The 22,261-nt window shown below is 49.3% G+C and overlaps 1 protein-coding gene across 4 annotated transcripts in view; it reads right to left on the bottom strand.

Annotated features, from left to right (window-relative positions):
* Psd2 (pleckstrin and Sec7 domain containing 2) overlaps positions 1-22,261 on the bottom strand; it is a 57,305-nt gene that overhangs the window by 16,141 nt on the left and 18,903 nt on the right. For all 4 annotated transcript variants that reach the window (XM_076555001.1, XM_076555002.1, XM_076555003.1 and 1 more), the window contains 5 exons: positions 21,421-21,870; positions 20,838-21,032; positions 16,758-16,838; positions 12,336-12,448; positions 11,476-11,534 (listed from right to left, as the gene is read on the bottom strand). In XM_076555001.1, the coding sequence (XP_076411116.1) occupies positions 11,476-11,534; positions 12,336-12,448; positions 16,758-16,838; positions 20,838-21,032; positions 21,421-21,870 (898 nt within the window). The remainder of the gene's footprint in view (positions 1-11,475; positions 11,535-12,335; positions 12,449-16,757; positions 16,839-20,837; positions 21,033-21,420; positions 21,871-22,261) is intronic.

Here is a 22,261-nt window from a genome sequence, read left to right as displayed (position 1 = left end):
GTAATTCCCAGCACCCACAGGGCAGCTCACAACTCTCTGTAACTCCAGTTCCAGGGCATCTGACACCTTCACACCAGTGCACATAAGGTTAAATTATAAAAAAAGAAAGAACAGATGAATGAAAACAGAAAAAAAAGTAACTTGGCTTGTTTGTTTATTTACTTATTGTTTTGTTTTATTTTAAAACAGGGACTCAATCTGTAGCCCAGGCTGGCCTCAAATTCTTGATGATTCTCCTGCCTCAACTTCTTGAGTGCTAGGATTAAAGGCATGTACCAAAACACAAGATTAACCTGGTATATTTAAGTTAATATATGTCATAATTCATTAAATGGTCAAATTAAAAGAAATTTATCAGAGCTAATATTTGTAAAGTACATGATGCAAGAGTCATACCCTAAATATAAATGAACAGGCATCTTGGAAGCCAAAAGTTAGAAAAGGATACACCATACAACTAACATAACATCTCCAGTACAGATCCACTGATGTCTGTAAGACAGCCCTGAGGGCAGGAAGCATTAAAAGAGAAAGGGAGTGATGTTTTCGCAGTAATGAGAGCATCGTTCCAGCAGAAAACACAATCATCGTAAACCAGTGTATACCAAACAGCATGCAGGACACAAAACTTGACAAACGATGATGCCGTCACAGTTTCGGTTGCAGCTCTTAATACAACTTGTCAGGTCCCAAAGAAACCCAGGACAAGAATCGTTCAGTACCTGTGGCTCCTCCCAGCACTTCTCACCCCGCCCCCTACCCTAACCCTCTCCAGCTTCTCTTCCCTATGTGATCCAGCCATTCTGGCCATATGCTCCCTTGGCTCCCAGCTGGCTCCCTCTTGGCTCGTGGGCTGTGGCTCCTCTCTTAGTCCACTTGCCCTCTCTCCTCTCTCTCTTCTCTTCTCTTCCTCAGCCCGCTCCCCCTCTCTTTCTCTCCTCTCATGGCTGGATTCACTCTGGACCCTTCCAGATGCCTCTGCCTCAACTCTCCCTCGTATCTACAATAAAAGCTTTCTCCTCAACCAGACCTGGGAGTGGCCATGTCCTCATTTCCTTCCACTACTCACTCATAAGAAGTCAAGCAGAAATAAATAAATTAATTAATTAATTAATTAATTAATTAATTAATAAGCAAGAATGCTAAAGAAGAAGGTGCTGGAAAACTAGAGAACCTAGATGATGTGGACACACTCTGGAGAACACTTCCCAACTCACTCTGTAAATGTAGGGCATACCAGTCAGTGCCTGGCCAAAATATCACAAGAAAGCAGATCAGTAATTCTTGAGGATAAAGATGCAAAAATCTTCAACGAAATACTACAAACCGAATTCGTCAGCATCTTAAAAGGACTACACACAGGTACTGTGAGATGGGTCACCAGGTAAAGGCACTTGGCCACCAAGCTGATGATCCGAGTTCTAATCCTAAAACCCACGTGATGGGAGGAGAGCACCAACTCCTGCAAGCTGCCCTCTGATCTCTGCACGTGTACCATGTGCCCACTATCTCCTCCCCAAATAAATAAGTGGGGGAAAAAAACATACTCCACAAAACTAGGAATAGAATGGACCGTGTTTAAATGATGAAGGGTGTTTATGAAAAGCCCACGGCTCACATAAAAATGGTGAAAGACTGGAAGCTTTTCCTCTAAGTTCAGGAGAATTTCCATACAAAATTGTACTAAGAGGCCTAGCCAACTGCATGTGGTGGTACATACTTTTAATCCCTACACCCAGGAGGCGGAGATATGAGGCCCTCTGAGTTCAAAGCCAGCCTGATCTTCAAAGTGAGTTTCAGGACAACCAGGGTTATGTACGGAGACCTGCCTAATAAATAAATAAATAAATAAATAAATAAATAAATAAATAAATAAATAAACAAACAGGTCCTACTCAGAGCGATTAGGAGGGAAATATCAAATTAAAAAGGAGAGAGTTCTTTATCTTTAGTTGCAGATACTATGATTTTATATGCAGAAAATGCTAAAGATCTAGAAAAAGCATTAAAACTAATGAACACATTTATTGAAGTTGCAAAACATAAGAGCAATGTATAAAAATCAGTTGTATTTCCTTTTTCAAGATTTTAAAAATGTAGCATGTGTTAGACCAGGTGTGGTAGTACAAGTCTTTAATCCCAACACTGGGGAGGTAGAGGCAGGTGATTCCCAGTGATTTCAAAGCAAGGTTGGTCTATATAGCAAGTTCTAAGCCAGCCAAGGTTACATAGTGAGACCCTGACTCAAAAAACAAAATGTGTGTGTGTGTGTGTTTTGTTTGAGAATCTCATAGATCCAAATAATGTGTTTTGATCCAATCTACCCCCACGTCCTGTTCTCCAACTGCTTCCCTATCCCCCACCACCATTTTCCCTCATTTTTTCCACCCAAGTCCACTTAGTGCTGCATGTATGTGTACGCAGGTGTTGGGCTCCCCACTGGAGCATGGGCAGCTCCTCAGAGGTTGCATCCCTGGAGCAAACCAGCTCTCCCTTGCTCAGCAGCTGTCAATTGCCAATCGCTTCTCATCTAAAGGTGAAATTTCTCGAGCCCCTCCCCATTCATGCTGGGCTTTTGGCTGGCTCAATCATGTGCGGCTCTTGTACATGCAGTCGTAGCTGCTGTGAGTTCTTATAACACGAATCTTAAAAGGTCTTATAATAAAAAACCCACGGCCAGATAGATATTGGGGTGAAAGCTGAAAGATCAGAGAAGCAGAACAGCCAGTCACTAGCTTACGAAATTTCTACGAAATCCTCAGCCTCAAGAGAGTGAGTTCCTGTTTCCTCACACCTTACATACCTTTCTGTGTCCTGCCACATTACTTCCTGGGACTAAAGGCATGTGTCACCACTGCCTGGTTCTGTTTCTCTCATGTATCCCAGTGTGGCCTTGAACTCACAGATATCCAGACAGATCTATGCCTCCCGAGTGATAGGATTAAAGGTGTGTGTGACCACTGCCAGACCTCTATGTCTAATTTAGTGGCTGGCTCTGTCCTCTGATCCCCTGGTAAGCTTTATTGGGGTCCACAGTATATCACCACAAATTCTTGTGTGTAACTGCCCTCTCATGCCTAGAAACCATATTTTGCTGCAGTTTCCCACTACCTCTGGCTCTTACAGCCTTTATGCCCCCTCTTCCATTGTTAATCCGGAGCCTTGGGAGGAGGGGGTATAATACTGACAACCAGTTTAGGGCTGAGCACTCGTCAGCCTCTTATTCTCTGCACATTGACCAGTTGTGGGTCTCTGCAGTAGCCACCACCTACAGTACAAAGAAGCTTCTCTGGTGACAGTTGACAGACAGATGATCTAATCCATGGATAGAAAAACAAGTGAGTAGGGAGTTTTAATACTATGTCCATGTAGTGGAATGACAGCAGTAGGTTCTCCCCTACAGCCTATAACCTACCCAGCCTTTCCTGGCATAGTTAAAGGTATCAGGAATGAGTCTGTCCTGCGCTGCAGACCTTAAGTCCAAGCAGAGGTGGCTGGTTACTCCCATAACTATTATTCCACCGTTGCACCAGTAAACGTATCTTTCCAGGCCAGTATTATTATAGTCTGCAGTGTTTACAGTTGGGTAACACTGCTGATGACTTGTCTCCCCAAATAGTGTGCATAGCACCTGCCAATATTATGGTACCTAGCCAATCTCCCGGGATAAAGCTTCCAGGTCAGTACTAGTTTGATCTCTCCATGTTCTGTGACTCAAGTATGAGTGTCTTCAGCTCTCGGGTCCTGCCATTAAGTGTTGTGGAACATTAGTTTAAGATGTGTTACATTAGTTTAAGATGTGTTACATTTGTTTGTGCTGTGGAATGTTTGTTTAATGATGCAAAGATGTGTTGCATTCTTTCACATTGCCTTTGTTTAACTCTGTAAGGCTGTGTTACATTGCCTGCCTAAAACACCTAAAAATAAAGGTCTAATAAAGAGCTGACCTGCCAACAGCTAAACAGGACAGAGAAACAGATGGGGCTGCCAGGCAGAGAGAACAAATAGGAGGAGAAATCTAGGCTCAGGGGGAGAGAAGAGAAGAGGGAGAAGTGAGAAATGGAGGAGAAGAGGATGCTAGGGGCCAGCCACGGAGTAAAAAGGAAAGCCCAGAGACAAAACGTAGAAGAAGAAAAATAGGGTAATTTAAGTTAAGTCAGAAAAGCTGGCTAGAAACAAGCCAAGTTAAGGCTGGACATTCATAAGTAAGAATAAGTTTTATGTATTTATTTGGGAACTGGGTGGCAGGCCCCCAAAGAAAAAAAAAAAAAACAACTACAATCAAGTTCTGGAAGATAACCAAGAGCAGTGGCAATAGTTGGTAATGTTTTGGGTACCTATAGCGCCCCCTAACCAACAACTTGAAGAGAGGTACTGGTCTTAATTTTTTAAGTTACATTTAGTGTGTGTGTGTGTGTGTGTGTGTGTGTGTGTGTGTGTGTGTGTGTACACATATGCCCAGTATATGCATGAAGAACACACATACAACAACTTGTAAGGGTCATTCTCTCTTTCCACCATGTGGGTTTCTGGATCAGCCAGGGTCATCAGGCCCAGCAGCAGGCACCTTCACCTTTACCAACCAACCTCAACACTTTTTTCGATTAAGAAAATGTTTTAAATTTGCTGTTGTGTGTAAGTGCATGATATATGTCGGGGGCGGGGGTGTGGTCCACAGCACATGTGTGGACATCAGAGAGAGACTTTGCAGAGTTGGTTCTCTCCTTCCACCTTTACACAGGTTCGAGGGAATCGAACTCAGGTCACCACACTTGTGCATCAAGTGCTTCCTCCTACTGAGCCGTCTCCACGGCCCACGTTGGATTTGTGCATACTAGCTGTGAACCATCAGAAAATAAAGTTCAGGAAGCAATTCTGTTTACAACGGCATCAACAAGAATAAAATGAGGGAGCTGAGGAAATGGATCTGTCAGTCAAGTACTCGTGTGCAAGCATGAGGACCTGGAAATGTAATCCCAGCCCCCACGTGAAAGCCAGCGTGGCAGTGTGCGTCTGTAATCCCAGCACTTAGGGAGACAGACAGGAGGATTCTTGCTGGATACTCTCAATCAGTGAGCTCCAAGTTCAGTGAGAAACACTGTCTCAGAAAATAAGATGGCAAGTGACTGAAGAATGTCCCCCAGTGTCCATCTCTGACTTCCATACTTATATGCGTGCGTGTACACACACACACACACACACACACACACACACGCACACGCACACGCACACACACACATACAATGCATAAAATAAACTAGGAATAGTACTTCACACACATACACACACACTGCATAAAATAAACTAGGCATAGTACTTCACTCCTAGAATTCCAACACAAGCAAGGCCAAGGCAGGAGGATCATGAGTTCAAGACCATCCCAGGCTACATACTGAGCTCCAAACCAGCCTAGGATACGTGAGATCCTGTTCAAAACAGTAAAAAATAATAAAATGCCAATATATTTAACCAAGGAAGCTGGGCATGGGGTCTCAAGCCTGTAATTCCAGCACCCAGGAAGCTAAGGCGGGTGTGGGGGGGGGGGGGCACAGTGAACTTGAGACACTCTGAGCTACATAGTGAGTTCCAGGCTCTGATCTACAGCTTGAGGCCCTGGTTCAAATAAAATTCAACCAAGGAGATGAAAGGTTCGTATACTCAAAACTACAAAAGAGTTCTAAAACGAATTAAGAAGGTATAAATCCACAGGAAGACGTCCTTTGTTCATGGATTAGGAAGACTTAGCATTGCTAAAATGGCAATTCTCCCCAAACCGACCTGAATACTCAAGCTGATCTCCATTAAAATCTCTATGCTCCCCACAACCCCCACACACCCCACACCTCTACACACCTCACACCCCATACCCCACACCCCATACCCCGACACCCCACTTCTTCAGAAATACAAAGGCCAATTCTTACTTTTGGAGGGAACTGCAAGAGATCACCCCCTCACTCAGTCTTCAGCAAAGAAAAATAGACCTCACCCATCAAACTTCCTGACTGAGAACTCCCTAGAGAGCCACAGTAGTGAAAACATCAGGCACTCACCTAAGAAGAGCTGTAAACCTATAATTTTTGTCTGATATAAGGCTTCCAGGCTAGCTTCAACCTCACTACATAGACAAGGGTGGCCTTGAACTTCTGATCCTCCTGTCTCCACCTCCCAAAGTGGTGGGATCATAGGTTTGTATGACCACATCCAGTTCTGTGGATACTGGGCATGGAACTGAGGGTCTCATGAACTCTAGACACGTGCTCTATGAGCTGAGCTCCCAGCCTCAAACCTATAATTTACTATCAATCAGTTTGTTGTTGCTGTTGTTTGAGATAGAATCTATTGCAGCACAAAAGCCTAAACTCTGGGATCTGCCTGCCTCAACCTCTTGAGTACATAACACCATGCTTACCAACAGACTAGATCTTAACAAGTCTGCCAAGACTGTGTGATGGGAAAATAATCATCTGCATCAATGATGCTGGGACCAGATGTCCAAATGCAAATGGATGGAGTTGAATCTGTATCTCACACTGTATATCATTACTCAGAATAGAATTTAAAACTAAGTGTAGGGCTGGCGCTCAGTGGAAAAGTGCCCACCTAGAACACTTGAGGCCCTAAATTCAATCTTCAGTGCTGAAGAAAACAAAAAAGAAAAATTCAAAACTAGGTAGAAGAGGAAAAACTCTCAGAAGAAAACAGAGAAAACCTTCATGGCCTTGGATCTGGTGATGGTTTCTTTTTTATGCTTGTCTGTCTGTTTGCTTGCTTGCTTGCTTGTTTGTTTGTCTGTCTGTTTGTTTGTTTGTTTGAGACAGGGTCTCACTATGTAACCCTAGCTGACCTAGAACTCAACATGTAGACCAAGCTGACTTCAAACTCCCAGAGGTACACCTGCCTCTGTCCCCTGAGTACCAAGATTAAAGGCTGTGCCACCACAACACTGGTAATGGTTTCTGATTCACAATGCCCAACGCACAAACAAAAAAAGACAGCCGCAGGGCTGAGGCAAGAGCACAGCCAGTAATACACCTGCTGCTCAAGCATTAAGTCCTAAGTTCAAGCCCAGCACCCATGTAAAAAGTCTGGTCTGGTGGTACATGCTGTAATCCCAGGGCTGGAGAAAAAGGGACCGGAGGATTCCTTGAGCTTGCTGGCTAGCCACCCTAATGTAATCAGCGAGTCCCAGGTCCCAGTGATGGCTCCAGAGGACTCACACTCCCGATAGACCTCTGGCCTGCTCCACACATATGTACACACAGATTCACACACACACATATGTACATGTACACACACACACACACACACACACACACACACACACACACAGAAATAAATTGGGATGTCATTCAAAATTTAAAAACATCACAAGACTCTATAAAGAGAGCGAGAAAGAGAATGAGTAAACAACCATAAGATGAGAGAAAACATCTGCAGGTCACATGCCTGATAAGAGTCTAGAGTTCTGAATACAGAAAGCCAGCAGGATGCAACAACAACAAAAACCGTCGTTTAAATTGGACAAAGGACCCAAGCCTGATGGTGCATGCCCATAACCTAGCGCTTTAAAAGGTTGAGTCAAGAGAGCTGTGAGTTTGTACCCAGCCAACACTGTAGAATAAAGAATAAATAAAATGAAGTGGGCAAAGGACCTGAGCAGATATTCCGAAGAACACACACCAATGGCCATCAGGCACATGGGAAGCAACTCAGTACTGTAGTCATGGAGACAGGTGAATCAGAACCACAGTGGGGTTGGCACTGTAACTCAGAGGTAGAGCACTCACCGGGCATGAGCAGAGCCTGGGCTCAATCCCCAGGACCAAAGTCAAACTGAAAGACTAAAGTGTATTCCACATCCACTAAGATGTCAATATTTCCAAAATGGCAGCAAAGGTCAATTTGCTGTTGAGAGTTGGAACCCTGTGTATTGCTGGAGGGATAGGAAATATTTAGCCAATGTGCTTTAAATATAAAAATATACATAATTCATGAAGCCTACCTTGAGCATATGCCCAAAAGAAATGAAAAACTAAGGACTAGCAGACGCCTCTGCAGGTAAAAGCACTTGCTGACAAACCTGTGGATCTTCGTTCCATCCCTGGGAGACCCACATAGAGAAAGAGGAGAACCAGCACCTGTAAGTTGACCTCTGACCTCCACATGTGCCCAACACACACACACACACACACACACACACACACACACACACACACACAACACACACACACACACACACACACACACACACAAAATAGATGTTTTTGTAAATAATTTAAAAAAGAATTGAGGTAGATATGGTAGCACCTGCCCCGAATCCCAGCACTTAGAAGGCAGAGGCAGACAATTTAGATCTCTGTGTGAGTTCAGCCTGGTCTACATAGCAAGTTCCAGGCCAGCCAGGGCAAAATAATGAAACCCTGTCTCAACAACAACCACAATTGAGAACAGGTGTACAAACTAAAACTTACACACAAATTTTCATAATTTCACATGCATGTCCATATATGACCTATGTGGCATGTCCATGCAATGATACACTATTCATCCATAGACAAGAATAAAGTACTGGCACATGACACAACATGAACGATCCTTGAAAACATGTCAAGGGAAACAAGCCAGACACAGGAGGTCAGGTGTTGTACGATTCTGCTCACACAAAATATGTACAACAGACAGATCCATACAGGCGGGAAGCATGCCCGCATTGCCAGGGAGTGGGGAGAGATAAGGAGGTGTGAGGGCTGGCAGGTGTGAGGCTTATTTTGAGAGTGAGGGAAAATTCTGGAATGGGTCAGTAGTGCTGGGTGCACACCACTGGGAATGTCCTCAAAGCCGCTGCATCCTGTGTTCTTAAGTGGTTAAAATAGTCAGCGCCTGCTGCCATATTTCACCACGATGAAATTAATCAATGAGTGTACACAAGATTTCCACAACATGGAATGCCTGACCTTATTGACATATAGGGACATCATAGTCACTCTAGAAAACACACTCCAAGTCAAACCCTTCACTAAAGTCCGCCTCTCTTTAGGCCAAAAAAGCAAGACTCGCCAAGATGTGGAAAAAAGAAAAACCAAAGAAGTCGTTTGCTTTAAAAGTAATATTGATAGTAGACAGCCTCCAGGCAAAAAGACATGTCCAGGGGCAGGGGACCCAGATGACGGCACAGCCCAAGAAGGTGTACGGTTGGGAACCCTGAACGCCCAGTGTCTCCTTGTCCCCATTTCCAGCAACAGGACCTCCCTTGGGCCCCGGGCCCTGGAGTCTCTTTCCCACAGCCTCTGTCCCCTAACAGGAACAAGCCACAGCTAGTCTGTCTCTCCACAGCACCATCTCATGACTGTGACCCCGGCTCTCTCAGGCCAGGGCAACCATCTCCCTAAGGCCACATCCTTGCCCAGAGTAGAGGCTGGCTGGGGTTAGGTGCCACCCGGGCAGCTATTCAGAGGGTGACACTTGACGATCACCTTTGACCCAGGGCAGTCAGCCTTTCCCTGAGTGTCTGCCATGGCACTGAGGTAAGAGCAATCCTAGCCTGTTTTCATGGCTCACCTGGAAGGAAGCCTTAGAGACAGGCGTCAAATCGCGCCTCTTTCCCGGGACCTTCCCACCGGCAGCTTCATCACTGAGGCCTGACACCCTCACACATGCATGCAGGCAAAACACCAAAGCACATAAAATAAAATAATAAATTAGCAACAAAAAAAAGAGACTCACAGGCAAGGGTTACAAGAGGAGGAAATCAACAGAGGCTTGGTGAGTTAACAGGTTTGCTCCAGGCCATACAGCTCTGCTGTGGGCAGACACAGAGAAGCCTAGCCCGGCTCCCCACCCCCCACCACCACACACACACACACACTGCTTGCTGAGCAACACTGATACAGGGGATTGACTGCTCCACGTCTCCAGCAGTGCGAAGACCCCAATCAACCACCGCTCCCTCCTCAGCTGAAGGGCCCAGACCGGCTAAGGCCCACCATGCTGGGGGCCTCTCCACTGAGAGTGGGCACAGTGTGGATTGGGGGTGTGTTAGCACTCTCTTTCAAATGGCTAGCGACACCTGTGAACAGAGGGAGTGATCTCGGGGAGAGGGCTGGCTTGGGCAGGGTGCTCATTCCACTTCCGCTCACAGGGAATATACATCATCTACATACATGTGCCCACAAACCCAGCCGGCTACTCCTCCTCCTCTCCCTCGGCCATTCCAGGTGCCCCCAGCCTCAAGGCTGTACCCACAGGCTGTCCATCGCTCAAGGTGTAAGAGTAGCAATGGATCCCACTGGGCATGTGGTGGTCTTGTTCACAGCGGAAACCCTTGCTGGGCTGCGGACCGCTGCCACTCATAATCCTCCCCGAGACACTGGAGGAAATCATCACTGCCCTGAGAAGATGCAGAACCTGAGACTGGGAGAGGGGAAGTGACTTGCCCAGGATCACACAGCTACTCAGTAAAGAAGGCAAGACTAGGTTGTGAAGCTTGTCTATCCCAGATCTTTCTTACACCCCATATCTCCTGGACTTTTCTGGTTTACTCTAGAGCCAGACATACTGACCTGCTGTCACTGGGTCACTACCCAACTCCCCAGAGGGGCTCTGACCAGCCCTGGGTGAGTGACGGCCAGAGGGCAGTTGGGTGGGGCAGATGGTGGGATAGGACACAGAGGGTGAATGGAGGCGGGTCTAAGCACGGAGCATGCACACTCTAACAGCAGCACTTACCACCTGAGGAAGGAGGGCAGGGGCGCCCAGAGCAGTAGCCAACAGAGGAAGGAAGGAAGGGATTAGTGAGCGTGGGAAGCCTGGAGATGCCAGGGGCCTGGGCATCCCACACCTATTCTTCCACTCACTGGCCTGACAGGGGTGAAGGGTGAGGAGGAGGCCCCTGAAGAGTAACCCGCCATGTGGTTGGCAGAGACCAGCTATCTGGGGCATGGCATCTCAGGAAGGCCACATCTGGGCTTTTAGAGGAGATATGGAAGAGCGCACGGCCTTTTGGTAGCGCAAGGCATGGACTCTACCACAGATGTGTCCTGATGGCACAACTGTTTGCCGTGTCTTAAATTCCCACGTGCCTCAGCCGGGCGCAGCGGTGGTGCTCACCTTTAATCCCAGCACTTGGGAGGTGGAGGCAGGCGGAACTCTGAGTTCGAGACCAGCCTGGTCTACAGAGAGAGTTCCAGCATGGCCAGGGCTACACAGAGGGACCCTGTCTTGAAAATTTAAAAAGAAAAATTCCCCGCGTGCCTCAACTGTCCTCACTGTTCTTAGGAGCCAGAACCCAGGCAGAACCAGCGGATAAAATCAGGACGGGGCCAAATCTAAAAGCAAGGCCTCCCGGGTCTGCTAGGAAAAACACTGTCGCTGACCAAGGGTTTCAGCAAGAGGGAGGGTTACAGGGTTGGCTACGTCGCCCTCAATGACAGGAGCCAGTGAGGGCGCAGATCCCCTGACGGTCCCCCTACTCACATGTCCATGCAGGTCTGTGTTAAGCAGCATCAGGGCACAGGTGAGTGTGTGGATCCCATCTAAATAGAACACAGTGGATTCTCAGGGTGAGAACCCACTCACTCCCACCAGGGTCCCCCACCTAGAGGCCACACAGACCAAGAAAGTCAGATACCTGCCCCCAAGCACTTTAGGGTCAAGGCCTGGGTGATGCCCCACCCCCCAGGGCCCCTAACCACCCTAGACAGGCTCTAACCCAGATGTCTGCCCCTTGCAGACAAAGCCACCTTGAACCTTAGACCTAGGAAAGGCTTTGGACCCCAAGCCATGTCCCTACAATGGCAATAAGAGTCTTAGTCCCTCAGTTCCCGAGATTCAGGTCCATCCATATGGCAAGTCCTGCGAGAGACCTGCATGGGACGCCCCCTCCCCTAATGAGTCAGCATTGTGACGGGAGACGCGGAACATGGACTAGACTAAAGGACCGAGTGTAGGAAGGACTTACAGACGCTGGGAATGGATGACAATGAACGAGACCTTTGGACAGAATATCTCCTGCCCAGCAGGCCACCTGATATTCACTGGACATTGCATGGTCTTGGTTCTTGAGGCAGGGTCTCACTCTGTAGCCCAGGCTGACCTCAAGCTTGAAATAGCCCTCCTGACTCATCCTGCCCATCCCTGGGATGTCGGGTATAAGTCACCACACCCAACTGTATTCATTGACTTTTAATTGAGCATCTACTATATGCCAGAGCATATGGCCCGCCTGGGCCTGCCTGCAAGGTAGAGGTGTCAGATGGGCTAGGGTGGGAGAAGACCAGGCCTCAGCTAGACAAGGAGTATGGGGGGCGGGGGGGGGGTGTCAGGGAGTGCTGTACCTTCTGAGGTGCTGTCGTCTGGGTTACACTGGCAGTATCGGCGGGAGAAGTGGGTGAGGACTCGCTCTCGCTCCTGCGTCTCCCCCATCAGTGGGAAGGCCTTCAGGAAGGTTCTAGAATGTAATTCAGGCTTGGTGAGTGAATCCCAGAGCCCCCGATTCAGTCTTCTCGCTGGAATAGAACTTACTCCCCACGCACACACACACACACCTGAGACCAGTGTTCCTGTACCCCAGTACCTGGGTCTGGACACCCCCCTCTGCAGGCCTGGGCAGACCCCCTGACCCTCCAGGATGGCCTCTGGAGTCTAAGACCTCAGAATTCCTATTCTCTCTCTCATTCCTGCAGCACCCTTCTGGAAGTAGGCAGATGAGCCCCCCAGGGCCAGTATCAGTGTGTGCTAGACTGCCAGCCCCACCCACCAGCATGCTCTTCTTCAATTCTCTCCTTGCCATCAGCTAAGCCCACCCCTCCATTCCCATTCCCCCACCCCCAAGTCTGAGCTGCACCAAGTCTCTGTGGTTTGTTCTTCATTTCTCTGGGGTGGGGAGTTGTTCGTTTGTTTGGGACAATATCTCTCTACATAGCTCTGACTGTCCTGGCACTCTCTCTCTGTAGACCAAGCTGGCCTCAAACTCAGAGATCCACCTGCCTCTGCCTCCCGAGTGCTGGGATTAAAGGCGTGGGCCACCACTCCTCCTCTTCCTGTTCCTCCTCCTCTTCCCGCCTAATCTACCCTCATCACATGCTCAGGGCATCTACCCCAGCCTCCCAGCTAACACCCCACACATATTATATCTGCTTTGTAGACACATAGGCAATCTCAACCCACCCATAGCCACTTAAAACCTTTCCCTGGCTCCCCAGAAACCCCAGAGAAACATCCACATCCTTCACATTGCAGCCTTGCTGATGCCCATACCCCTCCTGTCCCTGGGACCTCATACCCACATGCTATTTCCCCAAACCATGTTCACAATCCAGGCAGGGCAATGCTATTCTGGGCCTCTGCGTGTGCTGGGATCCCTCCAGGACATCCTTTCCATCTAGTCATCCCTCTCAACGCCAAGTTCAAAGGTCGATTCACTCTTAGGGATACTTGGAAGCTGATCCCAAAACCAGAGGGACTGGAAGATGGGGCCAAGAGCTGTCACCCAGGTCCTATGCACACCCTTTCCTTAAGAAGGGAAACTCCAAGCTGAACCTGTTTGTGCCTCTCTGTCCTGGGTTCAAGACAACATGTCCTAGTTTTGCTAGTTTTTTGGGTGTATGAGCCAAAGTACCTGCAATGCCCTTTCACGATGCCCTCTCCGAGATGCCTAAGAGCCCTGGGACCTACGGCCAACCTTTCCCCTTGGAGGTCTCCTAGGCACCCCAAACTGCAGAGCACTCCTGAAATTCAATCCCAAGTGATATACTATTACGCAAAAACATCTCTTACCCGCTGTCTGGGTCTCCTCCTGTCCCTGCCTGGCCTGTATCCTGCCCTCTCCCTGAGTCCCTCATACTCCACTGTGCTTCCTTTTTATTTTACTTACTTTATAAGCACATGTGAGTGCCTACATGTATGTCTGTGCAGCACCTGGGTGCAGTATGCACAGGGGCCAGAAGAAGGCAAGAGGATCCCCTGGGACTGGAATTACAGACAGTTCTGGGCCACCTTGTGGGTGCTGGAAATAGAACCAGGGCCCTCTGGAAAAGCAGCCAGTGCTCTTAATCACTGAGCCATCTCTCCAGACCCAATCCATTGTACTTTCTAAACTCCAGCCCCATCCTTCCCAGATCCTGCTTCCCAGGGGCTCTCTACCAACCCCCAAGCCTCACACCTCACTCCACGGCTCACTCCACGGCATCCTCAGGCCTGTCCCCTTGCACCAGACCCCTTCAGAAACCTTCACACCACTGGATTAAAGGCTGCTAGCACACTGCTATTGTACTGCTTCACACCCAGTGTAAGGCTCTGGACAGTCAGACCTCACTCTAGGGACCACTATACAAGGCCCTTCAGCCAACACCGGTGTCTCTGATGGTGAGCCAGTGCCCCCAACACTGTCTCTCTGATCTCCCTCACTTTGGTGCCATCCAAAGGCTCAGCTCAAGATAGATCTGCTTGGAGCAGAGCGACATACGTCCCCAATAAGGCAGCTGTGCACTTCCTCAAGCCACAGGTGAAGCGATGAGAACCACGGGCCCATGCTCTCAAGATGGAGAGGACTGGACAGAAGGGGGCTGACATGGGACCGCCCCCTCTTCCCCGGGTGCATTGCCAACAAAGCCTCTGGGCAAAAGGCAGTATACTGGACCCTTTCTTGGGGCTGGAAAAACAAATCTGGAGTTGTGAGGGGTTGTAAGCACATGGGCACACAGTTGCCAGGCTCTGAGGGCGTGACAGTTACGGAGCTGCGAAGTTGGGCAGAAAGCCTTCCAGAAGCAGAGGGATTTTTTTTTTTTTTTTTTGGAGGGGAGCCGTTTCGCTGCAAGGAGGTAGTAAAATGAGGATTCATCACCAGCAAGGGGAGCAGTCCCGGGGAGCAGTCCCGGGGAGACAGCAGGCTCCCCATACAAGGCTGAAGCTCAGAGGCAGCCCCTCCTCCGCCTGGCCTGGATTAGGACCGTGTCCCATGCTCCTTTCCAACTGCCCTCTAAAGGGAGGGCTGGGCGACTAAGAGATAGAAGGGGTGCTGGAAAACCGAGAGGACAAATAGAAACAGACACAGAGTGGGGACTAGAGAGACGACAGCTCAGTGAAGAAGGCAGTGCCGGGCGAGCATGAGGTGTGGAGTTCAAATCCCCAGAGCCTGTAACTGCAGGGGAACACAGTGACCTGCCGGTGATTCCAGCGATCAGAAAGCAGAGAGAGGGCGTTCCTGGAGCAAGGCAGCTTGCCGGCCCAGTCATATCGTGAGCCCTGAATTCATCTGAGTGACCCCGCCTCAGAGTATAAGATGGAGAGCAGTTGAGCAAGACTCCAATATCAACCTCAGCCTCTGCACATGTGTTCCCACATGTGCACGCATGCACACATGCACACACACACAAATGAGTCACAAGTACAATTAAAAAAAAAAAAGACATAGGTGATTCAGATGAGTTAGTGAAAAGATGTGGAGTCCCACAGAAAACTAAAATCTACTAAGTTTAAATATGATGGAAATTCTAGAAATGTAAAATGTTAACTGAGAATTAAAAACTTAATGAGGGTTTTTTTTGGGGGGGCGGGTATGTATGCATGTGTGGTATGCATGCCTGAGGGTATGTGTGCTTGAATTTATGTAGGTGCTTGTGTGTGCGTGTACACACAGTGGCCAGAGGTTGACATCAGGTGTCTTCCTTAGTTGCTTTCTACCTTATATATTGAGGTGGGGCAGGGGGCATGGAGTCTCTCATTTGAACCAAGAGAGCATGCTGATATGGCCAGCCTAGATAGCCAGTTTGTTCTGGGGTTCCTCTCTGTCTCTGCCTCCCACACACTGGGATTACAGGCAGACACCATGCCCACCTAGCATTTACATAGATGCCGAGGTCTGAACTGTGGTCCTCACCCTTCCTACTCATGCGGAGCCATCTCTCCAGTCCCTCAGTAAGTTTTTATTGGCTTCGATGGTACATTGGACATAGCAAAATAGCAAGTGTACCAGAAGCCAGCAGAAAATACCCCAACCGAGAGAGAGGGGAAAAGAAGAAAAAGTGATTTTTAAAAAGTATAAGAGATGGGGACTGGAGAGAAGGCTCAGAGGTTAAGAGCACTGGTTGCTCTTCCAGAGGTCCTGAGTTCAATTCCCAGCAACCACATTGTGGTTCACAACCATCTGTAATGAGATCTGGTGCTCTCCTCAGGAGTTCAGGCATATATGCAGGCAGGACACTGTATACATAATAAAAATTAAATAAATCTTTAAAAAATTATAAAATGTTTTTTTAAAAAGTATAAGAGACATCTGGGATCCAACAAGACAGTCTAACATCTATGGACACAACCCTTAGCTCAGAGATATTGCCCTTCCCTCCTCAGGCCTGGCCTGGCATCCTTCTGATGACTCCGGGCTACATCCACCCATCCCACCCATCCCTGGCCCACAACTGACCCTCCTGTGGCCCAAACGCTAACACAGCTGCAATCAAGTCCCCTTTACTATCTAAGTAGGCCAGGTCTATAAAGACCTATGGCATCTGGCAGGCAGGAAGTGCTCCATACAAGCGAGCCCTAAGAGTCATGACTATACTCCCACCTTCATATCCTGAGCATTCATCACAGCAGCTGGCGTCCACTGAGGTGTTGGACAACTGCTACCCACAGTGTCCCTCCCCACAGCTCTGCCAGAGGGGTAAAGGTTGCGCAGCAAGTCATGATAGACCCGGAATGACAATCCAGGTGTGCTGTTCCACCACCTGTGGGCACTGTCCCATCCCAGCCCCACTGACCTGAGTGCTCTGTCCAACGTGAGGCCTGAGAAGTCGAAGAAACTGAGGTACTCTCCAGCGACCAGCCTGCTGAACTCATTGCTGCCGAGAAAGCACCATAGGATGTCAGTTAGGGCAGGTCCTAAGTCCCAGGATGGCAGGTCCTGGGGAACTGGGCCCCAGAGAACCCTAAACCACCACCCAGCTCTGTCCAGACCCTGAGTTGCCTCCCCTCTGGGCACTCAGCTCAGATGGATCAACCTTGGTCTGGGGGCTCAGGAGATGACGTCTCCGCTCAGGTAAGAGCCTGCTCAGCAAAGGGACTGGGAGTGAGGTAAAGCCAAGTGTCCCCAACAGAGATGATGATATGACATCACATCAAGCTGGGGGAGGGAGCGGGGAAGCAAGAGGTGAGGCAGGGACAAGACCTCAGATCACAGGAAGGACCAGGGCCTGGCTACAGACTTTGATGCTAATACCACACCTGCAGAGTAGAGACCCACAGAGAATGGATCCAGAAAAAAAAAAAAAAAAAAGTGGCCCAGATGAGAAAATTTAGGTTGCTGAGGTCACCAGAAAGGAAAAGGAAATGACTGAGAAGATGGAGATGTCGGAGCTCGGGACAAGGACAGGGCTGGCTAAGTCCCTGCGAGAGTAACCCTGTAAGAGACAGCTTGGTGTCGTAAGAGCCGAGCCCTTGTGAGAACAAGGTGCAGGGAGCTTGATGTGGTGACGGTGCTTTCCTGTCACCTCAGCACTATGAGGTGGAAGGACCGGGAGGGAGCTTGAGACCAACCAGCCTATGTAATGAGACCGTGTCTCAAAAACAAATCAGTGAAACTTTTAAAGGTACAGACGGGCTGAGGGGATAGCTCAGAGTGTCTGCCTACCATGCACAAAGCCCTGGGTTCAATCCCCAGCATGGTAGGTGTCAAGAGGATCAGGAGTTCAAGGTCACCTTGAGCTTGAGGCCAGACTGGGTTGAAGCAATAGCTCAGTAGTTGAGAGCATTCACTGCTCTTCTGGAGGGCTTGAGTCTGGTTCCCAGTACCCATGTCACGTGTCTTGCAACTGCCTGCAACCCAGCCACAGTGGTTCTGTCAACCCTCTTCTGGCTTCCTCAGGCATCTGCACACATGTAGCATACAATCACACAACACACACACACACACACACACACACATCCATACACATAAATAAAAATATTTTCTTTTAATGTGCGAGCCTGGGGCAGAGATCTGAAAGCAGCCCCATTAAGGGTCTAGACCAAGGAAAGAGCTGGTGAAGGGGACTGAGCATCAGCAGGGGAGTAGGGCTGTACCCTCCTGGAGGCCAAGGAAGAACATGTTTCATGAAGCCTGGGAGGAAGACTCTGAAGAGATTTCTAACCTGACTCTAATTAAAGGCTTTTAAATAAAAGTCTAAATAAAGCTTTCCTTCCCATTGACAGGATCATGGGAACTAGAGGAATGTGTGAAATAACAGCAGATCCACATCCAAAATGTGGGAAATTCTTTGGGATAAATGGCTCTGTTCCTTCAGTACGTGGCACTTCCTGGGAAGGTGGCCTCCAATGTTAAAATGCTTGCCTTGCAAGCCTGGTGCTGTGGAACAATCTTTGTACACTCTAAATATACGCTGCTCTCATTGTTAATAAAAAGCTGATTGGCCGATAGTTAGGTAGGATTTTTCAGGGCAGAGAGAATGCTGGGAAGAAGAAGGGTGGAGTCTGAGGAGTCATGAGTCAGACTCAGAAGAAGCAATATGAGAAGTTCATAGATGAGGTCAATGAGCCTCGGGGCAGCACATAGATTAATAAAAATGGGTTAATTTAAGTTGTAAGAGCTGGCTGGAGACAAGCCTAAGCTAGCAGCCGAGCATTTATAATTAATAATAAGTCTCTGTCTGGTCATTTGAGAACAGATGCCAAGACACAGAGAAACTCTGTACACAACCTAGGGATCTGAGTTTGAATCCCTAGCATCCAGGTTAAAAAGCCACTGTGGTGGCATGGACATGTAATCTCATCACTGAGGATGTGGAGACAAGGGGATCCCTGTAGTTTGCTGGCTGGGCAGCCTAACCAGTCAGTGAGCTCCAAATTCAGTGGGAGACCCTTTCTCAAAACCTCTATTTCTCAAAAGTAATAGAGGAAGACACTCAAGACCAACCTCTGGTTGATGTTTTTATTCATTCTTACAGATGAACATGCATGTATGGGGGGAGGGGAGGATGAAAAAGACAGAACTTGTGAAAAAGAGGGCCAGGTGCAACATGTGAATCATATTCCAGCCCTAATTTGACCACACAATTTTTATTTATGTATTTATTTTTTGGTGGTGGTATGGAGGATTGAACCCAGGGCCTCATGAACATAAGACAAGTGCTCTATGCTGAGCTACAGCCACGCCCTATTTTTATCTTATATATTTCTTAGGAAAGTCTCACTAAGTTTCCCAGAGTGTCCTTGAATTCACTCAGTAGCCCAGACAAGCTTCAAGCATGTAACCCTCCTGCTTCAGGCTTCCAGTAGCTGGGATAACAAGCCTGTGCCACCAGACCTGACCAAACCAATGTTTTTGAGAGAATCAGAGAAAATGAAATACACCAAATGATGAATTTTTGTTAATTTTGTTAACTGTTATAACAGAATTGTATAAAAATTCCTTTTATCAGCTAGAGGTACAGCCTAAGTACTTGTGAGTCAAATGATAAGAATATATGCATATGCTTCCCACAAGTGGAGGGAAAGCTATGGGGTGACAGAAGAAAGAATAACAGAAGAACACCAAAGCTGAGAGCTGGGTGTGATGATACACACCTATAATCCCAGCATTTGGGAGGTTGAGGCAGAAGGATTTGGTGACCAGCCTGGGCTACATAGTGAGACCTCAGAACACTTTGAAGTTGCATAATGGGTGTACGAACAGTTGGATGTATTGCTTATCTGTTTTGTGTACGTTCAAAATGTTCATAATGAAAGACTTGAAATAGGAACAAGTGGACCAGTTGTGTCCATGCTGCTGAAGGCGGCATGGGTAGCAGCCAATCGCTTCCAATACCCTAAGCCCTCAGTGATCGGAAAGAAAGTGTCTAAAGGCGGCACAGAATGGCAAGAACCCATCTGGAGGGGGCTAAGGGAAGAAAGGAAGGGACAGAAGCCACCTAGGGCAAAAGGCCTGAGAGCTGGAGATGAGGATTTGGAAGCGCCCCCCTCCCCCGACCCCACCCCATACGCTTTTTGGATGGGAGGGGTGAGCTGCAGGAACTGCAGGAGGAGCCTGCAGGGGGCGCCATGGAAACGTGGCAGGAACCCATTCTCCCAAGGATGGAGCTGTTCAGCCGGCCAGAGGAGTTTGAGTTGTGATTTTTCGGAAGGGCTCCCGGGAACCCACTGCCCAAGGTACAAGGAAGCTTCAGAGGGTACAAAAAGGCCTCCCAAGACTTAAACCCCTCATCTAAGCCTGACCCGGGTCTGACCATCTGCCTTAGCCTTGTGAGTGGTACAGGAGGCCGGCCAGCTCCCTCCACCCCCAGCCTTCCTGGGGTGATGAGTCCCTGTGGATAGAAAGGCCAAGGCAAGGACCACACTATGTTCAAACATACCCGGGAAATGTCACCCGCATCACACACACACACACACACACACACACACACACACACACACACACACACGGTCCCCAATCCTCCTCAGAACTTCTGCCTGCCTAGTGTTCTTTGCACCCGGTTCCCTCATAGGTACTCCCCTCCACCCGGCCCCATTGGGTAGAGCTCCAGCCCTGTGGCATTATTCTGTCCTCTCTGCTGCCCTTCATGACACCACAACCACATCCCCCATCACGCCCCAGCCCTGAGGGGCCGCCTGTCACCACCCCCTCCCTGACAGCAGCCACCTTCTCCCAAGCAGCCCAGAAAGGAAACAGATTTAGGGCGAGGTCAAGAATGAGGACGGTGACAGGAGGAGGTATCCTTGGAGGGCTGGTGGGAGAGCTCCTGGCACCAGCTACCCCTGAAAGAAGTTGCCAACACCCTTTTCCCGGTGGCTGAGGAAGACAGTGGGTCTGCTTCGCCTGGCATAAGGAGCTGGGGAGACACACTCACTTCTTGCCCAGCTGCCGGGCCACATCGCAGCGCTGGAAGCCCTCGAGGTGGTAGAGGCGGCGGGCCAGCCGGCGAGCGGCTTCGCTGACCCCCTGGCACCCGTTGGTCAGAGGATCTGTGCCACCAGGCTCCAGCCCCTCGGAGCTGCTCAGCTCTGAGTCCGAGTCTGACAGGCCATCCTTGAGGCTGGTGTCACTGCAAAGGGAAAGGAGAGGCATCAGAGGGATCCCACTGAAAATCCACTGGGTGGGGGAGGGGGACAGGGGGGGGCGGGCAGAGGAGAGAAAGAGACTCCACTCCGGGCAGCATGGAGCCAGACTTCCAGAGCGGCTCAAGTGAATCAGATGTGGCTGTGCCCTCAGCATAGCAATATGACCTGCCCCGAGCTATTAGAATGGACAGGCAGAGTGCACGCACCCTCAAGACTGTGGACGGGCTGTCTGCATGCAGAGGATAGACAAGGTGACCTTGCGAGGGCTTGTAGATTGCGGACACTGCCCTCCCAGAATGTTTTGCCTCCTCTGGGTCCCAGTTCCCCTATCTGCTCGGTGGCTCCCCAGCGCCCAACCCAGCCCCTCCTCACCTGGCAGAGTTCAGCAACTTGTCCGTGTCCTCGTCATCCTCGTCATCCCCTCCTGAGCCCCCAGGTCCATCTTCATGGAACCCATTGGGCACCGAGGTGAGAGACAGGTGGCTCAGGACATTCTCCGAGCGGCTGCTGGAGATGGACCGCCTCAGGGGGCTGCCCAGCTCCCTATCACCACCACCGGCTGCCCCCAGATCCCCCTCAGGCCCCATGTCCCCAATGCCCAGCCCAGCCCCAGGCTCGGGGCTGTCTCGAGCCCGCTGCTGGATGAGGGGTGTAAGGGGGGCCTCGAAGCTGACACAGCTGTCGCTCTCATCGGTGAGACTCAGCACATCCAGTGAGTCCAGGCTGCTGTACTGGGTGCCCCGCAACAGCTCTGACTCCAGGATCTTCTCAAAAGTGGCACTGAAGCCATCCCGCACATCTGGCTCCCCAGGGCAATCCAGCCTGTAGAACGCAAGAGCGCAGTCGCCATTCTAGATAGATGTGCCCCCATACTAAGACTAGCTACCACACTACCAGTCTCTAGGAGCTGAACACACGCACACCATGCATACTCACACACCCCTGTGCATATACCAATGTAAAGGCTGGAGACACACATACGTACCCCCATACATATTTACACACCCCTGAGCACTTGCCCATTCAGGCCTGGCAGGCCTACAGCTACGCCCTACAAGACGTGTGTGTGTGTGCTCTTCTCAGGCTTCCTGGCCTTTAGACATTGCCTGCCCACCCCCTCCTCCTTGTCCAGTGGTACCCCAAGACCAGTTTTTCTACCTTCCGCTGAGAAACAGACTGCAACTCCACTGACTAGGAAAAACACAAGGTTCCC

Source organism: Peromyscus maniculatus, chromosome 19, assembly GCF_049852395.1.
Source record: "Peromyscus maniculatus bairdii isolate BWxNUB_F1_BW_parent chromosome 19, HU_Pman_BW_mat_3.1, whole genome shotgun sequence".
In the NCBI taxonomy this organism is placed as follows: Eukaryota; Metazoa; Chordata; class Mammalia; order Rodentia; family Cricetidae; genus Peromyscus; species Peromyscus maniculatus.
This window is presented reverse-complemented; position numbering and strand designations above follow the sequence as displayed.